This window comes from Lycium barbarum, chromosome 1 (genome assembly GCF_019175385.1).
Source record: "Lycium barbarum isolate Lr01 chromosome 1, ASM1917538v2, whole genome shotgun sequence".
NCBI classification, from domain to species: domain Eukaryota; kingdom Viridiplantae; phylum Streptophyta; class Magnoliopsida; order Solanales; family Solanaceae; genus Lycium; species Lycium barbarum.
In genome coordinates this window covers 9677445-9698174 of record NC_083337.1, presented here as the reverse complement: position 1 = coordinate 9698174, position 20730 = coordinate 9677445, and the positions used below count along the sequence as shown (strand labels likewise).

The following is a 20730-nucleotide window of genomic DNA, read 5'->3' as shown; positions in this document are numbered from 1 at the left end:
AAATGGGTTCTGATGAATGGGCTAAAAATCAGCCCAGTGCTAATTATTTTGTGTCCAACCTATAAAATTTTGGGCGGGCCATCACGTTTTGGGCCATAATTGACACCCCTAGTCCGCGTTATACCATTAATAGGTGTAATTTGAGTGTATCAGTTATGTTGGAAATTTCCGTTAAGACAGTGGTATATTTGAAAACTTTAATGATGAGAGGGGTATTTTTGATCCAAAATAAGTTTGGAGGATATTTTTAGTCCTTTTTCCAAAGTATAGGAATATTTTTTACCCTTTCCCTTTACATAATCCCCCTCCCTTTATGGCCTTATGGGTTGTTCACTTATTTGATAGATCTTATTATACAAGAGTCCGGAACCAAAATGACCCAAAAAAAAATCTTTTGAACTAAAATATCCCAACCAAAAAAAAAAGTGACAAAAGTACCTTTAGCGCAGTAATTGCGGTTAAGTCCTTTAGCGCAGTAAAATACTGCGCTATAAAACCAATTAAAAAAAAATCTATAACGCAGTAAAATACTGCGTTATAGAAACAGTACAAAAAAAAAATTGGCCAACTTTATTTTTTGCAAGGCTTAGTGTTTTTTTTCATACTTTGACCAATGATTAGTCGTGTGTCAAGACTTCGAAATGTCAATATTTTATATAGAACCTGATATTTTTTTCTGCGTACAATAATGTAGGCTCAATACATCAAGGATACGTAAACGTTCGGATCGTTTTAGGGGTTGAAAAGGTGCCCGAAGTAAGTTTTGTTTGAAAACTTTAGGTTTAAGTGTTCTATATACATAGACGTCCATTTTTGTTTGAAGACTTATTGTTATTAGCTTAAAGTTTTTTATTTTTAGGGTTTAGATTTAACTGTGTTATTTTTTAAAGCGTAATTTTATTTCGAATATACGCGGTTTTTTGCGTTCGGACGTCCGATTTACTCGATTCTTTTTTGTAACATATTCGAAATAAAGTTACGCATTAAAAAATAACACACTTAAGGAACACTTAGTGTTTTTTCCATTAAAAAATCGCAACACCTTATCCTTGATGTATTGAGTCTACCTTATTAATCGCACAAAAATAATTAGGGTTCTATATAAAATATTGAAATTTTGGGATCCCTATGATCAATGTATATTAAAAGGTGTAATGAAAGAAGGTTTAATCAAAAGGGCTAAAAAAAAAAAAAAAAAAAGACATGACCGCTTTAGCACAGTAATTCACTGAGACAGTTTTGTAATTTTTTTTTTTTTTTTGGTTGGGGGTAGTTTGGTTAAAAAAATAATTATGAGGCTATTTTAGTTCCGGACTCATTATACAATCACCTTCACCTCCATTCACACTAGCCACTAGGCAAAATGATTCTTGATGCAAACATTAAACAGAGCTGAATTTCTTGACCAAATACAAATTTCTCAACTGGATCTCCAAATTGTGTATGCTTTAGTTTGTTCAATTTTGATGAGTTCTTCTCTGTTCTTGCCTTTATTTAGTGCACTCAATTGTTGCTAATGAATTTTTTATGGGTGTATACTCTTATATGACTGTATCTTATTTGCACATTGATGCACTGAGGGTGTTTGATAATATGCCTAAATGAACTATTTCTTTCCTCTTTTGATAGGTTTCCTGCAATTGAGCCGCCCTTAATTTTTTAGCACATGCACGTCCAATTTTGACCGCTTTATGAGTGAGTCTTTGATGATCCAAGTTGATGGCAAGCATCTAACCCAACCAAACCATCTAGCACATTAATGTTCTAAGTTTCTTTAAAATTTAATGAGTGAAAAAGGTGAAATATTTGTAGTTTTCTATATGATCTTGCTGAAATTAATTCTCATTATCACCACTCTTTTATGTCATGAGTTCTGGATGTTGAATTCGCATTAGGCCTACTCTAGCAACCTAAAATGAAGAATACCATGCTTTGAATTTTGTATCCTTTTTTTAATTTAAGAGTGAGAATACCACTGTGAATCAATTCTAATTGATATTTTCCCGGATACCATTTTGCTGAGAATTCCCTTGAAATTCATGTGTGTTTACATTATTTTAGTTGCCGAGCAATTGACTGTTGGCTTGACGTCACTATATGGGAAACAATATAGATCAATAAGTATGTGTGGGAGGAAATTAGGATGCAGCAGTACCTGATTCATAAAACTCACCCTTTCCGAGGGCCACCAGAGACACTAATGGAAATTTGGTGTAATTTCTAACGTATTTCTCTTTTCTTGCAACTTATTTTTCCCTAATCATGTTTTTTGTGGTTTTGCAGGAAATGATTTGAGTTGTAAGGAGATAGGTGCAAGTGTCGGTCCTGTACAATATGGAAAAGTTGCTACTCTCTTGCATATAGCAATTTTACTTGGTTGCTCCTAACAATGGATTTTGGTAATGTTTGATATACTGCCTTCACTCTCTTAATAATTGACCTTGAAAGTGAAAATTTACTGAGTTAACTTAGTTCTTCTACATTTTGCCGTCAGAGCTCTAGATCACTTAGCACCTTTCTTCCGTTGCATGTCATGGTGAAAGTTTATAGTTATACTTGCTCTTTTGAATCATGCTGAAATTTGCATCTCTCTATCTGACTTATGACTTGCAATAAGCTCTCTTGAGACTTTCACTCCTTTTACTGATATATTAATTATCAGCGTGACTCCTTATAGGTAACATTGAGGGAGTTGAAATGGAGTCTATAAAGGCAGAAGAATAAGCCGGCCAGCTACAATACCGGTCCATTTAACTTGCTAATTTTTTGCGTATTCAAATCGGGTATTCTAATGGGAAGTACTGAGCATTCAAGCCCACTGCCCTTCATTACCTACTATGAGAAGATTGGCAAAATTTCCAAGGATAAGACAGTCTTCTTAACAACTGTTCTGCTTTATCAATTGGTGTGGCAGAGTACTCTTTTCCGTCAGGATAACATACGTTTTCAACTACTGTTATGTGAATACGAAATGGATTCTGCATCATTTAGGCCCTGAGCAATCATCTCCTTCAAATGGATGAGTATTTTTTGTTGCTTCCTGGTTTGATTTCTCTCCCAACCATATTTTATTTGCTCATGTTATGGTACAAATATGCATTTTAGGACAATTCTTTTTGGCTTGAGCTAACTATTTTCAATTTTTCCGTGTTATATCTGACATTCTCTATCCAGCTTCTTTTGGTTATTAAGCTTGACCTTTAGCACAGACAATAGTTCTGCAGAAAATCCTTCGGAAGAAGAATGTGAATGCATAGGAACTATATGTACTTGTGGACAAAATTCAATAAAAGTAATCACTAAGGAATCGAAAGAATTTCTTTTTGATTTAATTAATCATATTAATGATGAAGATGTTAAGAAGGAATATCTTGTTAAATTAAAAGATATAGTGCTAAATCAACCTAGGGATAAACCCTCAATTGAACCCTTTAACATGAAAAATGTTATGAACAGGTTTTTTTCAAAAGAAAGTCAACCTACAGTCCAAGATTTACAGATAGAATTAATTTCGGTGAAAAACGAAATTAAAAATATTAAGACAAGACTTAATAAAGTCGAAGTGGATTACATTACTGATCAGATCATATCTCAAACAAGAAAAGAATCTCTTGCAGAAGATATTGAAAGAAATATTTCAGAAGACGAAGAAGTCGAAGATCATAATGATACTATTGAAACAGATAATAATGAAACACCTGGCAAAGTACAGATGATTAAGGCTCAAAGTTGGCATATCTTTGTCACTTTAAGGGTAGGAAACATCGTACTTGAGAAATTAACATTAGTAGATTCCGGAGCAGATAAAAACTGCATCATGGAAGGATTAATACCTACTAAGCACTTAGATAAAAGTACTGCTAAATTATACTCAGCCACAGGTGAAAAATTAAAAATTAATTATAAGCTTTCAAAAGGCCACATCTGTAATGATGGAATTTGTTTTATAAATGAATTTGTAGTTACTAGGGATATTAATGAATCAATTATCCTAGGAACTCCTTTTATAACTCAAATCAAGCCTTATTATGCAGATCTAGATGCAATCTATACCACCATATTAGGCAAGGAAATTAAATTTCCTTATTTAACAGCCATTTCCCAAGAGGAAAGTGATCATCTAAAAAATCAAATGATTTTTAAGATTAATTGTTTGTCTAATCAAGTTTCATCGTTAAAAAATGAAATTAAGATTACGAAGATAGAACAAACTTTAAAAACCCCGGGAATAATCGGGAAAATCAACAGTTTTCAAAAACAACTTGAAAGAGAAGTTTGTTCTGATCTACCAAATGCTTTTTGGGAAAGAAAGCGGCATGTTGTAGAACTCCCATATATTGATGGATTTAATGAACAGGCCATTCCTACAAAAGCAAGGCCTATTCAAATGAATCATGAATTAATGGAAGTTTGTAAAACTGAAATCAATGATCTTCTACAAAAGAAGATAATAAGACCTTCTAGATCCCCTTGGAGTTGTTCAGCGTTTTATGTAAATAAAAATGCCGAAAAAAAAAAGGATCTCCAAGATTAGTTATTAATTATAAACCTATTTGTAGAGCCATTGAGTTCTCTTCCAAATTTCCAGATGAAATTCCTGACAAAACCCAGTTGCAAAGGTTTCTAGGGAGTTTGAATTATGTTGCAGATTTTATTCCAAATATCAGAAAAATCTGTGAACCTCTTTATAAGCGTCTTAGGAAGAATCCAGTCCCATGGAGTCTAGAGCAAACAAAGACAGTTCAAAAAATTAAGACTGTTGTCCAAAAACTCCCGTGTCTAGGAATTCCAAATCCAGATGCTTTTATGATAGTCAAAACCGATGCTTCTAATGAAGGATACGGTGGAATTCTCAAACAAAGACTCTCCTCAGATTCTTTAGAACAATTAGATCGTTTTACATCAGGGATCTGGAATCCTGCACAAAAGAATTATAGTACTGTTAAAAAAGAAATTTTATCTATAGTACTATGTATTACAAAGTTCCAAGACGATCTGATAAACAAAGAGTTTTTGTTAAGAGTTGATTGTAAATCAGCAAAAGACATTTTACAAAAAGATGTTAAAAATCTTGTTTCTAAACAGATTTTTGCCAGATGGCAAGCTTTATTATCCAGTTTTGATTTTGAAATCGAATTTATAAAAGGTGATTTAAATTCTTTACCAGATTTTCTTACAAGGGAATTTCTACAAGGACACCATGAGGCCCCCAATTCCCCTTTCCAGAAAAGACCCAATCAACCAAGCCCCAACAGGTATTCAGCCCTTGCTGAATTTCCTAACCTACCACAAAGGCCCATGAGGCCTACATTACCTGTTACCAGACCAAATTTAACCATACTCGGTTCTATCCCTAAAACAAAACCTTCATCCCCTTTTAAAAATCCCCTTTTAAAAAGGAACAAAGCTCATCATCCAGCACACCAGAAGTCCAAACAAGTAAGAGTTATAAAATGAAGGCCCCAGAGTCCTTTGCACAAGCAGTTAATCCCAATATTCCTTCAGCAAAGGAAGAAGCACAACAACAACCTCAAGAAGAGTTTGACATCATCAGAAAGACCGAGATACCAGTCTTGGCACTTGATAAACAATATGAAAATTGGAAGGTAGCAGATTTACTAAAACCATGCTACACTAATTTTCAGTATGTTGATACAGATGATCCTATCCAAACCAGGAGATATTTTGAATTCATCCTGACAGACACAGGATCCCTAACTATTGAACATAAATTAAAAGATAAAAATGACTCAGACAGTATTGAATATTCGAAATTCACCATTAGTAAGGTTATTAGTCCTTTCCAATGGAACGTGGACCATCTCCACATTCCCATGATACTGTCAGAAGAACATAGACCCCAAGTCTATAATTATTACAATTATGAACAAGCATGGTACAACTTTTTGTATGTACGACCTAATACCCACACTTGGTTCGTAAAATATAGCGAACAGTTTGCCAGATCTATTATCCCTAGATGGTTTTATGATTGGTGGAAAAGGTTTGGAGGCAATGAGCTTACCATGCCCAGAAGCTTCAAAAAACATTATGAAGCCTTCCAGATTGAACAAGGGATTTCTACTTTACCAGAGCATATTAAATTATGCAAATACTATGTTAATAAAAGAATATCCTATATAATTAGTTGGTCCTTTGATATCACTGAGGTTCATAGGATTAAACATTTGAGCAAAACTATAAAAATCAAGGGATGGATCCCTAAAGATAAAAAGCAAAAAATGAAACAAGCTTCAACCAGTTGCAGAACAGGATCAACAAAATCCAAGGCAGATCTAAAGAAGAAGCTACTTCAAGCTTTAAACAGGTTAGACGAAGCAGATCCTCTAAAGATACAAGAATTATTGGATACAATTTCATCATCAACAAGCGACAACGGTGATATGTTGGACCCACAAGGAATGGCCCAAGCATATCTTGACAATGACTTAAGATAAGGTTGCCTCTTCAGAAAAGCAAAAGGCAAAAAGACAGATGGACGACAAACTTTGCAAAAGCAGCCGTCCAACTTTTCAAAAAGATATTTACCCCTTCGTAAAAACAGGAGGTAAAAGGTAAAGGGCCGACAACTTTTCAAAAGTAGAAAGCCCAACTTTTCAAAAGAAAAAGCAGAAGGCATCTTCAAGATCGGCCATCCACTTGTAATCATCTTAAAGATGATAATTATTTTCCGAGGTCTATATAAGACTCTCAAGATGTATCAGTTAAGGCATCAGAAATCACCCCCCGATTCTGAAATAGCCTCTCCCTCTCTGTAAATTTCCCAATGTACTCTTTCAATGTTTGAATAAAAGTCTTCAAGCTTTTGTAAGTTATTTCATTTAAATTCCGCATTTATTTTACTTATTATTATTTTAGCCTGTAAAAGATCCGTAAAATGGTATTAGAGCCCAAATCTTAGGTGGCTAAAGTATGAGTGGCTAAAGTCTCATACTATCCTAGGGTTCAGTCGAAATCCTGTTATAATCCTGTCATGTTGTCATACTGTTAAAGTAGTCCAGAACTACTGTTCATCTTCTTCATTCTTAATGTGTTTATTCTCTAGTGTCGAATAGTGTCAACCACCTTGACGTCTTAGTGTGAGGTAACCGGATAAATACCGGCTAAGACGTTGGTAAGCCTGAATAGACCGTCGTCACTCGAAAAAGCCAAGGAAGGCGTAGAAATGAGCAGGACACGGTTTGGTGTTCCCGTCCCCAAGACCACATAGGCAAAAGGTATAGACACTTAGTACCTTAGAGGAACAGTACACTAGCAGTTAAGAAAGATAAACAGTAGAACCTGAACTCTTTACATGAGAGAACATAGGATAGGTAACAGAGATAGTAAGACTACCCAAATAGGATAGTATCCCCTAAACAAAACTCTTTTCTGATAAAGAAATCTTGTTATATGGAAAATTTATTTAATGAAATATTTGATGAAATATTTCTTTTAAATCCACAAGGCCAAACCTTTCAAGGTTTTGAAAGAATAAATTATTATAATAATTTTAAGTGGAAATTCTATTTTCAAAAAAGAGATCTGTTATTCTACATAAGATTTTTTGAAATGGAATTAAATTTTAAAACCTCTTTAAAGAACCCTCGAGTTTTTGATATGTATAACAAAGGAGATCTTACAAGAAATCTCACCCGAATTTTCTAAATTCCCAAAATTAAATAAAGAATTTAATCTAGATGATGACATCCTAGATAAAATTAATAAACAGTTAAAAATAACTGAAACCAAACTGGCTGAAAAAATTGATTCCAGTAGTTCGAATTCTCATTCAAAAGAATTAGAACAAAGAATAAAAAGACAGTTAGAAGCCTTAGACGAAATAAACAAAAAACCAACATCTTGAAAGCTAACTACTTTATCCCAAACTCCCAACGAAGTTCAAAGGATAACTAATGTTAGACATCCTATAAGAAAAAATTATTACAAAAGACCGTCATTTCCAGACGTTCAATTCGAAGAAGATATCTATTTAACTGGAGTTTCTCATAGTGGATCAGATATAAGTGAATGGAATATAGATGGCTTAGCAGAAAGCCAAATCTATAAAACATTACATGAAATGGGTATTGCTATTACAACATACAAAGCTAGAAGTGCTGGTGACAGACACGCAGCAATAATGATCGTTTCTGGTTTTACCAGAACATTAAAAAATTGGTGGGATAATTATCTTACTGAAACCAATAGAGCTCAAATCTTAGGTGTTGTATCAATAGAAACCGTCTTTAAAACGGAAGGTAATATGCAGACAGCTGTTGACGAAGCAAGAGAAGACGCTTCAGCAACATTAATTTACAGCATTGCTAAACACTTTATTGGAGAACCAAAACTTTTCCAAGATAGGAGTTTAGAAATATTAAACAATCTTAGATGCCCCCAATTAAATGATTTTAGGTGGTACAAAGATATGTTTTTAGAAAAAGTTATGATAAGAGAAGACTGCAATAATGATTTCTGGAAAGAAAGATTTATTAGTGGTCTACCATCCTTTCTCTTTTATTAGGTATCGGGTACCTAATCCATTGTAAGACTTTGTTTAGAGGTTTATAATTAATAACTAATCTTGGAGATCCTCCGGATCTTTTACAGGCTAAAATAATAATAAGTAAAATAAATGCGGAATTTAAATGAAATAACTTACAAAAGCTTGAAGACTTTTATTCAAACATTGAAAGAGTACATTGGGAAATTTATAGAGAGGGAGAGGCTATTTCAGAATCGGGGGGTGATTTCTGATGCCTTAACTGATACATCTTGAGAGTCTTATATAGACCTCGGAAAATAATTATCATCTTTAAGATGATTACAAGTGGATGGCTGATCTTGAAGATGCCTTCTGCTTTTTCTTTTGAAAAGTTGGGCTTTCTACTTTTGAAAAGTTGTCGGCTCTTTACCTTTTACCTCCTGCTTTTACGAAGGGGTAAATATCTTTTTGAAAAGTTGGACGGCTGCTTTTGCAAAGTTTGTCGTCCATCTGTCTTTTTGCCTTTTGCTTTTCTGAAGAGGCAACCTTATCTTAAGTCATAGTCAAGATATGCTTGGGCCATTCCTTGTGGGTCCAACATATCACCGTTGTCGCTTGTTGATGATAAAGCTGTATCCAATAATTCTTGTATCTCTAGAGGATCTGCTTCGTCTAACCTGTTTAAAGCTTGAAGTAGCTTCTTCTTTAGATCTGCCTTTTCATTTTTTGCTTTTTATCTTTAGGGATCCATCCCTTGATTTTTATAGTTTTGCTCAAATGTTTAATCCTATGAACCTCAGTGATATCAAAGGACCAACTAATTATATAGGATATTCTTTTATTAACATAGTATTTGCATAATTTAATATGCTCTGGTAAAGTAGAAATCCCTTGTTCAATCTGGAAGGCTTCATAATGTTTTTTGAAGCTTCTGGGCATGGTGAGCTCATTGCCTCCAAACCTTTTCCACCAATCATAAAACCATCTAGGGATAATAGATCTGGCAAACTGTTCGCTATATTTTACGAACCAAGTGTGGGTATTAGGTCGTACATACAAAAAGTTGTACCATGCTTGTTCATAATTGTAATAATTATAGACTTGGGGTCTATGTTCTTCTGACAGTATCATGGGAATGTGGAGATGGTCCACGTTCCATTGGAAAGGACTAATAACCTTACTAATGGTGAATTTCGAATATTCAATACTGTCTGAGTCATTTTTATCTTTTAATTTATGTTCAATAGTTAGGGATCCTGTGTCTGTCAGGATGAATTCAAAATATCTCCTGGTTTGGATAGGATCATCTGTATCAACATACTGAAAATTAGTGTAGCATGGTTTTAGTAAATCTGCTACCTTCCAATTTTCATATTGTTTATCAAGTGCCAAGACTGGTATCTCGGTCTTTCTGATGATGTCAAACTCTTCTTGAGGTTGTTGTTGTGCTTCTTCCTTTGCTGAAGGAATATTGGGATTAACTGCTTGTGCAAAGGACTCTGGGGCCTTCATTTTATAACTCTTACTTGTTTGGACTTCTGGTGTGCTGGATGATGAGCTTTGTTCCTTTTTAAAAGGGGATTTTTAAAAGGGGATGAAGGTTTTGTTTTAGGGATAGAACCGAGTATGGTTAAATTTGGTCTGGTAACAGGTAATGTAGGCCTCATGGGCCTTTGTGGTAGGTTAGGAAATTCAGCAAGGGCTGAATACCTGTTGGGGCTTGGTTGATTGGGTCTTTTCTGGAAAGGGGAATTGGGGGCCTCATGGTGTCCTTGTAGAAATTCCCTTGTAAGAAAATCTGGTAAAGAATTTAAATCACCTTTTATAAATTCGATTTCAAAATCAAAACTGGATAATAAAGCTTGCCATCTGGCAAAAATCTGTTTAGAAACAAGATTTTTAACATCTTTTTGTAAAATGTCTTTTGCTGATTTACAATCAACTCTTAACAAAAACTCTTTGTTTATCAGATCGTCTTGGAACTTTGTAATACATAGTACTATAGATAAAATTTCTTTTTTAACAGTATTATAATTCTTTTGTGCAGGATTCCAGATCCCTGATGTAAAACGAACTAATTGTTCTAAAGAATCTGAGGAGAGTCTTTGTTTGAGAATTCCACCGTATCCTTCATTAGAAGCATCGGTTTCGACTATCATAAAAGCATCTGGATTTGGAATTCCTAGACACGGGAGTTTTTGGACAACAGTCTTAATTTTTTGAACTGTCTTTGTTTGCTCTAGACTCCATGGGACTGGATTCTTCCTAAGACGCTTATAAAGAGGTTCACAGATTTTTCTGATATTTGGAATAAAATCTGCAACATAATTCAAACTCCCTAGAAACCTTTGCAACTGGTTTTGTCAGGAATTTCATCTGGAAATTTGGAAGAGAACTCAATGGCTCTACAAATAGGTTTATAATTAATAACTAATCTTGGAGATCCTCTTTTTTTTCGGCATTTTTATTTACATAAAACGCTGAACAACTCCAAGGGGATCTAGAAGGTCTTATTATCTTCTTTTGTAGAAGATCATTGATTTCAGTTTTACAAACTTCCATTAATTCATGATTCATTTGAATAGGCCTTGCTTTTGTAGGAATGGCCTGTTCATTAAATCCATCAATATATGGGAGTTCTACAACATGCCGCTTCCTTTCCCAAAAAGCATTTGGTAGATCAGAACAAACTTCTCTTTCAAGTTGTTTTTGAAAACTGTTGATTTTCCCGATTATTCCCGGGGTTTTTAAAGTTTGTTCTATCTTCGTAATCTTAATTTCATTTTTTAAAGATGAAACTTGATTAGACAAACAATTAATCTTAAAAATCATTTGATTTTTTAGATGATCACTTTCCTCTTTGGGAAATGGCTGTTAAATAAGGAAATTTAATTTCCTTGCCTAATATGGTGGTATAGATTGCATCTAGATCTGCATAATAAGTCTTGATTTGAGTTATAAAAGGAGTTCCTAGGATAATTGATTCATTAATATCCCTAGTAACTACAAATTCCATCATTACAGATATGGCCTTTTGAAAGCTTATAATTAATTTTTTACCTGTGGCTGAGTATAATTTAGCAGTACTTTTATCTTAGTAGGTATTAATCCTTCCATGATGCAGTTTTTATCTGCTCCGGAATCTACTAATGCTAATTTCTTAAGTACGATGTTTCCTACCCTTAAAGTGACAAAGATATGCCAACTTTGAGCCTTAATCATCTGTACTTTGCCAGGTGTTTCATTATTATATGTTTCAATAGTATCATTATGATCTTCGTCTTCTGAAATATTTCTTTCAATATCTTCTGCAAGAGATTCTTTTCTTGTTTGAGATATGATCTGATCAGTAATGTAATCCACTTCGACTTTATTAAGTCTTGTCTTAATATTTTTAATTTCGTTTTTCACCGAAATTAATTCTATCTGTAGATTGACTTTCTTTTGAAGAAAACCTGTTCATAACATTTTTCATGTTAAAGGGTTCAATTGAGGGTTTATCCCTAGTTTAATTTCTTTGTATACTCTTATATGACTCTATCTTATTTGCACATTGATGCACTGAGGGTGTTTGATAATATGCCTAAATGAACTATTTCTTTCCTCTTTTGATAGGTTTCCTGCAATTGAGCCGCCCTTAATTTTTTAGCACATGCACGTCCAATTTTGACCGCTTTATGAGTGAGTCTTTGATGGCAAGTGTTGTACCCAGCATCTAACCCAACCAAACCATGTAGCACATTAATGTTCTAAATTTCTTTAAAATTTGCACCTGAAAATTTAATGAGTGAAAAGGTGAAATATTTGTAGTTTTCTGTATGATCTTGCTGAAATTAATTCTCATTATCACCACTCTTTTATGTCATGAGTTCTGGATGTTGAATTCGCATTAGGCCTACTCTAGCAACCTAAAATGAAGAATACCATGCTTTGAATTTTGTATCCTTTTTTTAATTTAAGAGTGAGAATACCACTGTGAATCAATTCTAATTGATATTTTCCCGGATACCATTTTGCTGAGAATTCCCTTGAAATTCATGTGAGTTTACATTATTTTAGTTGCCGAGCAATTGACTTTTGGCTTGACGTCACTATATGGGAAACAATATAGATCAATAAGTATGTGTGGGAGGAAATTAGGATGCAGCAGTACCTGATTCATAAAACTCACCCTTTCCGAGGGCCACCAGAGACACTAATGGAAATTTGGTGTAATTTCTAACGTATTTCTCTTTTCTTGCAACTTATTTTTCCCTAATCATGTTTTCTGTGGTTTTGCAGGAAATGATTTGAGTTGTAAGGAGATAGGTGCAAGTGTCGGTCCTGTACAATATGGAAAAGTTGCTACTCTCTTGCATATTAGCAATTTTACTTGGTTGCTCCTAACAATGGATTTTGGTAATGCTTGATATACTGCCTTCACTCTCTTAATAATTGACCTTGAAAGTGAAAATTTACTGAGTTAACTTAGTTCTTCTACATTTTGCCGTCAGAGCTCTAGATCACTTAGCACCTTTCTTCCGTTGCATGTCATGGTGAAAGTTTATAGTTATACTTGCTCTTTTGAATCATGCTGAAATTTGCATCTCTCTATCTGACTTATGACTTGCAATAAGCTCTCTTGAGACTTTCACTCCTTTTACTGATATATTAATTATCAGCGTGACTCCTTATAGGTAACATTGAGGGAGTTGAAATGGAGTCTATAAAGGCAGAAGAATAAGCCGGCCAGCTACAATACCGGTCCATTTAACTTGCTAATTTTTTGCGTATTCAAATCGGGTATTCTAATGGGAAGTACTGAGCATTCAAGCCCACTGCCCTTCATTACCTACTATGAGAAGATTGGCAAAATTTCCAAGGATAAGACAGTCTTCTTAACAACTGTTCTGCTTTATCAATTGGTGTGGCAGAGTACTCTTTTCCGTCAGGATAACATACGTTTTCAACTACTGTTATGTGAATACGAAATGGATTCTGCATCATTTAGGCCCTGAGCAATCATCTCCTTCAAATGGATGAGTATTTTTTGTTGCTTCCTGGTTTGATTTCTCTCCCAACCATATTTTATTTGCTCATGTTATGGTACAAATATGCATTTTAGGACAATTCTTTTTGGCTTGAGCTAACTATTTTCAATTTTTCCGTGTTATATCTGACATTCTCTATCCAGCTTCTTTTGGTTATTAAGCTTGACCTTTGTAAAGCTCTCACTTCTTGAAGTCTGTCTTTTGCCATTATTGTTTGGTCCTACTGGTTGGTGATCTATTTCACTTCTTGTGAATTTAGGTGCAAATGCATTAGTGGCATTTGCATTTACCGCTCTTCATATACTGAAACTAATTCCAATTTTCAACATGATATGTTTTTGGCACTTGCTCTGTTTTGGAATTTCCTTTAAATGTGAAGGATAGAAGTGCTTTGTTCTGGGGAGGTGTATTTAAATTAGTTACTTTGAGAATTAAAAAAAAAAAAAAACCTTTGAAAAGAATAGCAGGCCAAACCAGTTATTTGAAATTGGTAGACTTTTGGAAGTCAGATGAGCTATAATTATTTAAGGCTAAATTAAATTATAAGAGAAATACATATTTTTTAAAATAAAATAACATATCTTTTACAGTAATAATTATTCTTTAACATACTTAGTTACAGATGTACCTTAAGTATGGAATTTCATATTAGAGGGATGCAAATGTTTGATTCTGAAATATAAAGGATGTATGTGAGATTAAGTCATATTATAAGTATGATTAGTGTAATTAACTCATAAACAAATAATAATAGATTATACTCTTAATTATCTCCAAAATATTTCACTCAACGTGTTTGATGATATGTCTGCCACTGGAAATCTGGAGTTTTTACGATGGTCATCGTCAATTGCACCTTTGCTAATAATTTTCTGATTTCCTCAAGCATGTTTCTACATATCTAGGTGCAAGCTGTAGGAAGTAGTGCAAAATTTTCTGCCTCTGCTATATTTTTCTACTTAAACTGCTAAGATGAAGCTTCTTTACACTATTTTCATTCATGATGGTCACTGATATTGTTGTTATTATTATTATTTGAATGGTAAATGGTTGTTACTCTTATTTCATTAATCCCTAACATCTCAAATATAATTTTGCAGAATTTGCGAGTCGAATTACATTGTCTGTTGCTAAAAAGTTAGCATCTTTTGAGTTAATTTAGAGCTTTCTTTCTCCTTCCTTTTTTGCAATATTTATTTTCATCACTTTTTCTTCCTTTCCTTCAATCCAAAGAATCTACGGATGTTGGCATTTAAACAAGACGTCATTGGTTTTACATACGAAACTGGAGTTTTTTTTAATTGTGTAAACAATTGCTGATTTTGGTGGCCTTATATATTTTTCATAAATTTCATATGCATAATGCATACCTGTGCTTTTTTGGATAAATCTAAAGGTAGAAAAACATCATGGCATAACAGCAAAGCACTCATCAATCAAATGACACCAGCTACATCTGATAGGACATGTAATATTTAAGTTATGGACAAAAGTCGAGAATGAGGTAGTCGTGACAAAAATTAATACTTCAGAAAAATCTCTTTTGGACGATGAAAGGTAATTTGATTTATGTTCTATGTATAGAATCGACTTTGTTTAATTACATGTCCATTGTTATTTGTTCCTTTTACACATACAGATAACTTACAGGAACAACAAATCAAAAAATTCCTGTCCAGCAATGATATTTCATATTTGAAGAAAATTTTGAGCTCTTTCCAGACAAATATCATGTCAGCCTTTTGTTTGGCAAAAGGTATCAACTCTTATCTCTGAGGTCTATTTCTAACCTTCCTAGAGGAGGCATTATTCTCAAATTTATAGCTAAAGCAAGACTAGACAGCTAATGTAAGATTGATTTTAATGAATTTAGAAATGATTCCTTATATGTATTTAAGTCTTGAGAGGTTAATGATTTGCTATGTGTAGAAGGTGATCTTTAATGGGTTTCCTTCTCTTCCCATTGTATCCTGCAAAAAGGGGACCAAAAGAGAAAGGATTTGCAGTTGTAGATTAGAATCTCCTAGTGGTTAATATTTGCTGTAGCAAAATATATACTAAATTACTTTCAGATATATTTTTCTTCTCTAATCTGAAGCAAATAATTGTTTGATTTCCCGTTGAAGACCATACGTGACATATAGGAAGACAAAAGTCATGATTGTTTACCCTTGGACAAATTAAGTTAGCTCTCTATACTATTTCTTACAAACATATATGTTCACTGCAAAATAGTTTATCGAAATTGCTTGGTAAGTTTAACTTATATTGTGATGACTTCATCGATACTTTTTAATTCTTGTTCTTTCCATCCTAACCTCTTTAAGTAAAGCTAAGAATTGAATCAAATGAAAGAGTTGATATATAGTTACAGTATTTCAATGTGTTTCCTAGCTCCCTCGGCCCGCTGCTACTTTTAGGAATAAATTGTAGTCTGTCACCTGTGTGACAAAGGAGTAATAGACAAAAACATTGATAATTTTTTGAGGATGGAAAGGTTTGAAATCTGATCTAGGTCATGACTACAACATTGTCATTGTACTTTTTTTTAAAATCATGGTATAAACTAGCCTAGCCAAATAACAGTGTAACTTAAACAGGGTTTATCTATGACGTTTTGTTCTTGGATGGACACGCTATTGTTTATTCTACTAATATATATAAACAGAGAAGTGAGATATAATCCAAACTGGCGCAGACTTCTTCTTTCTTGACTGCCATTTTGCTAACTTGGTATGTATTCATGAGTGAATTATCTCAACAACAGTTACATTTTTCATCATGTTTAAAAACCCCCTTAAAGGGTTGTATTTCTGGTTGTGCATGTGATTAGGTGGGAGAAATGTGCTGAGGTTCCAAGAATTGACATTACAAGAGTGCTTCAGAATAAGTCGAAGCAAATTTTGTTGATGGTAATTAGTAATACACACTGTGGTTCCATTTTTTAACTTTTTTTTTATAAGGATTTCTTTAAGCATCTTTTGTTTGGTTGGATACTAACTTCCATTAGATGCTGAGTTATTACTTGATGACTTACTGTTACTATTATCAAGGATGTTGAGAACTTGACAATTAGGTGGAATTTGTTTTCCCATCCCGTAATTGCCACACATTTCTCTGCAATCAAAGTATCTTCTTTATGTTCCATACCTATAAGCTTTCACATTCATATATTACTTCAGCAAGTGTTAAGATAAGTCACTTTATTCTAGCTTCTTCTCTGATGAATTTACTGAACTTCATTAAGATCATTTCAACACTTCAATAAGTCAATTGAAAAGACATTGCAGTTCTAGGTGAGCGTCAGTTTCCTCTTCTTATTTCCTTTCCTCTTTCTTATGATTTTTTTTGATTAAAATGTTGTGAAGGACGGAGAAACAGGATATGGTGTACATTTCCTTTTTAGAATAGATATCTGGTTAGCAGAGTTATATGAGTTGCATTGATAATTCACACTCTTCTTCCACGTGAATGTCTGTTATAGGGCTGTATGATCTTTTCTTTGCAGTTAGTGATAGCCACATGTTCTTTTCATAATATACCATTGCTTTGGTGCATCAAATTGCATAACATTAAAGTGGAGGTTAACTGGTACTGATAGAAAAATGAAAAGAATATAAACTGAACAAGGGAATAAGAATGGAAGATATGAACATGTCTATTTGGAGAAGAATGAAATAAGTTTTAGGATTGCTATTTAACACGTAAATACATGCCAGAGAGAGTCCATTACCACTATCTTCCATACCTAATCTATTCATCAATGAACCAATGTAAAGATTGATAAGGATATCATTCGGTCATCCTGACGAAATAATTTTCTTTTTTCACAAACATGCACTGTTTTGTAATCATGTATTGTATCATTTGAGACATTATTAATTTACTGTCATTTGAAAGCACATTGACTTTGTCTATAACTTCAAGAATATGATAATATTTTCCTCTCTTCTTAATGCTCTGTAGTTTTTATCCCTTAGGTTCTACATTTCCATGGAACTAAATGGTAGGTTCCCAGATCCTTCAAAAACTATATCAAGACAGCAGATATGCTCCAATACTGTATCATTGCCCAATCATGATGCCTAATTATGTACAATTAAGGACTAGCTTCAAGGTTTAGTTTTTTCTACTTCTTTTGAACTTTGCTTCTATTTCTACCTCAAGTGCTCTTGTGTGTGTGCATATTTTGTGCTTTGGGAGGAAATACTATATTGGAAGGCCACACATGAAGCAACGTCCTTTGGTGTGTTGACTCAAAGTCACAATCTTGGACATGATCCAAAACCTAAAAAAACATAAGCATGAGTTGGGAAAGTTGATGCAAGATCAAAAGAATTCACAAGCTCTCTTTGTAATGCTACACTACCGCTGGAGGTACGGTGCTCTCTAAGAACCTCTTTTAATTGTTTTTGAGTTCAAACTTTAGTACATTTCTGCTATTTGCTAATTTTTGAAGAGATTCATGCACTTGCTAGCACGTGCTTTATTTCAATCTGAGGTGATTTGCAGTATGGCTAAAGGAATGACAAGGCAATTTGGATTTTAATGAGGCAATAAATGTGTAAACCGCTTTATAAAGATTCTTAAATTTCTTCTGTAAGTTTGTGCTACTTTCTATCTAAGCTTACAAATAATAACAAAGAAGCTCCAAAGGTTAGTCAATCACAACTCTATTCTCCTATTATAGCAAGTGTGTCGTTTGATTCATTTTATGAAAGGATAATTTGAAGGAAAAATTACTTTGCATTCCTTCTCTAAATTTTGAGACTCTATTTCATTACTTAGGTTCCTTTTTTCCCCGTTTAAATTTGCTACTTCTTTACTGCAGATGAAAATTCGAACACTTTTGGTTTTTGTACAAATCAGCCCATCCTTCCAAAGACTAAGGTCCAACTCTCAATTTATTGACCTTACCAAGAAGAGTTAGTGAGATCCAAGAGATGAAAATGACAGGTCGCTTAAGCTACATTTGATGATTTTTCTATTTTTATGATTTGGGTTGGCATTTAACTATAAGTTTCTTTGGGTGGAATATTTCCTTACTGAGAAATAAACTTACGTTTTTTCTAGCAGATTGATTCTCTTCAATTTTACTTATCTCTATAAAATTTTTGGACAAAAAACATCTTTGTTGTGTTGGGCCCGTGCTAAGTATCTAGTCCTTTTACAAGACTTGTTGATTTCGTCAGAATCTATATATAATATAAAGCTAAGCATAGACAAGGTAATGTGGCACCTCTCTATGGCCACCATTCCTATTTATCTTTTTTCTCATTTTTTTGGCCTTTTCTCTAATTTTAAAATGAAAAACTCTAATTATATATATATCTTAATTATTGGATTTAGTGGGTTGAAATGAGAGTAATGGGTGGCGGTGTATGGAGCTATTTTAAAAGTCACTCATGTAAGCCTCTTAATTATTAAAAGGGAAGACATCTAAGGATATTAGTAACTCTTTTCCCCATCCTTTTTCTCTCTCGTCAGTTTAAAGTGTACGTATTTAACATAATGTTTACCTATCATTACCGTTGCAACCTTTGAGATTCTGGGAAAACCATAACAGTAAACATTCATTTCCCATAACTGGTAAATATTCATGCCCATTACTACGGTTGCAACCCTTCAATCATTCCTTATGACCTTATTAATGGGGAAAAAATGGTCTCTCATCTTTCTCTGTGTATATTCATTCATTGGTCACAAATTTTGTATATATTACTCGTGTGTTGTGGAGATTAAGTGACAATCTCAAATTTTCTGGGTGGCAGTTTCAGGATATGGCCAATTGAAGGTTATTTTTGCAGCAACCTCTTCACTGTTAATTTCTTTTCGATCTGTAAGTTTCTTTTTCCTTCTTAACGTTTAAAGCTTATGTCCATTCAATACGAAGTAGTGAAACGTAATTATCTTTTTATCAAACACTGAATGAATCTTTGCGGAATGCTTACTCCTACGTTGTTTATGAAATAAATTAGTTGTATAAGTGTTCACAAAGCGTTGATCAGTTCTTGCTTACAAATTAGGAGGAAAAAAAAGGAACGAGGGGAAAGAAAATGGAAAGAGAAAAAAAAAAACGAAAAAGAGAAAGGGAAACGAAGGAAAATGTAAGGAATGGGAAAGAAGAAAATGATAAGAAGTGGAAGAAATTGCAAATTTGATCTATTCACTGATTATAATCCTATATGGCCGACTTGGTTTTTGTATTTCTTAAACTTTTGACTTTTCTAATTACTTAAAATAAACTATGATATCATAGGGGTTGATTTCTCACTCAACGAATAATTATTATCTCAGAAAGTTACTTTTGTTGTTGAAAAAAATTGAAATAAAAAAAAAAGTGAATTTCTGAGATAATAACTATTAGTTGAATGACTATTTGAGAAATAACTCTGATATCATGATGATCACAACATGCTAAAACTAAATTGTTGCAAGTGATTTAAATTTGTATTCTCATCTGGTGCTTAAAAGTGGAGCTTATAATATGGTTTCTTAATTCTAATTTTCAGATCTTGTATGGTTAGACTATATATCCTTCATTCATATTAGATATTTATTTTGCTATTTTTTAAAGGAATTATAGATACAAAATTATCAATATTTTATTTCAAAATTTTACTTAGAGATTTTGAAATTTCCTAATCGTTCTCGCGCCTAACAAGCTTTTGATGCAATTACACAATTACAGAGCAGATTACATAAATGTTTGTCGGCTCGAGTTACCTCCGGTCTAAGGTGTTCTTCTATATCTGATAACAATTGTGTCCCTTTAAAATTGTTAGTAGAGTTTTCAAAAAATGATCATAGATGTCGAGTAAACCAAACCAAAAAAGAGAAAGGAGCAAAAAAAAATAAAAAATGAGGAGGACATATTTCCTTTAGGAAAAGATGGTCGTGCATAGGGAATATCACAAGATTGAAAGTTAACTTTCGGTGTTATAATAAGTATCCGAATTGATTTGTTGAACGTGAAGGCATTCAAGTAATTAGCTTGGAACAGAAAAGGTTACAAAGCATGACTTTTAGAACTCTGAGAATTAAATTAAGGAAAAAATAATGGTAATATCCCCTTTAACTCTCACTCAATGCTGCGGTTAAATATAATAAAAAATCTTGACTAATGGAAACTGAAGAAATAGATCTTCTTGCAATTTGAGGTTACTTCAGATTTGATGTTGATGACTGCGGTTTGAGGGTCCAATGTACCAT

General features: G+C 33.4%; 1 protein-coding gene across 21 annotated transcripts; it reads left to right on the top strand.

Moving 5' to 3' along the window:
- The first annotated feature begins 1287 nt into the window (after nt 1–1287).
- LOC132631536 (uncharacterized) lies at nt 1288–19504 on the top strand. 21 transcript variants are annotated; one of them, XR_009578901.1, is made up of 8 exons: nt 1288–1441; nt 2284–2399; nt 2678–3043; nt 12770–12886; nt 13165–15075; nt 15169–15274; nt 16187–18474; nt 19290–19504. XR_009578901.1 is itself a non-coding variant. In XM_060347108.1 (3 exons), exon 3 carries the CDS (start codon nt 3437–3439, stop codon nt 4532–4534), a length of 1098 nt encoding a protein of 365 aa, XP_060203091.1. In that variant the 5' UTR covers nt 1288–1441; nt 2284–2399; nt 2678–3436; the 3' UTR covers nt 4535–6822. The 21 variants fall into 20 exon arrangements, 3 of the variants coding, with proteins under 3 accessions (XP_060203091.1, XP_060203104.1, XP_060203098.1); XR_009578894.1 differs by having other exon boundaries at nt 16119–18474; XR_009578897.1 differs by having other exon boundaries at nt 15158–15274; nt 16119–18474.
- The last annotated feature ends 1226 nt before the right edge of the window (nt 19505–20730 follow it).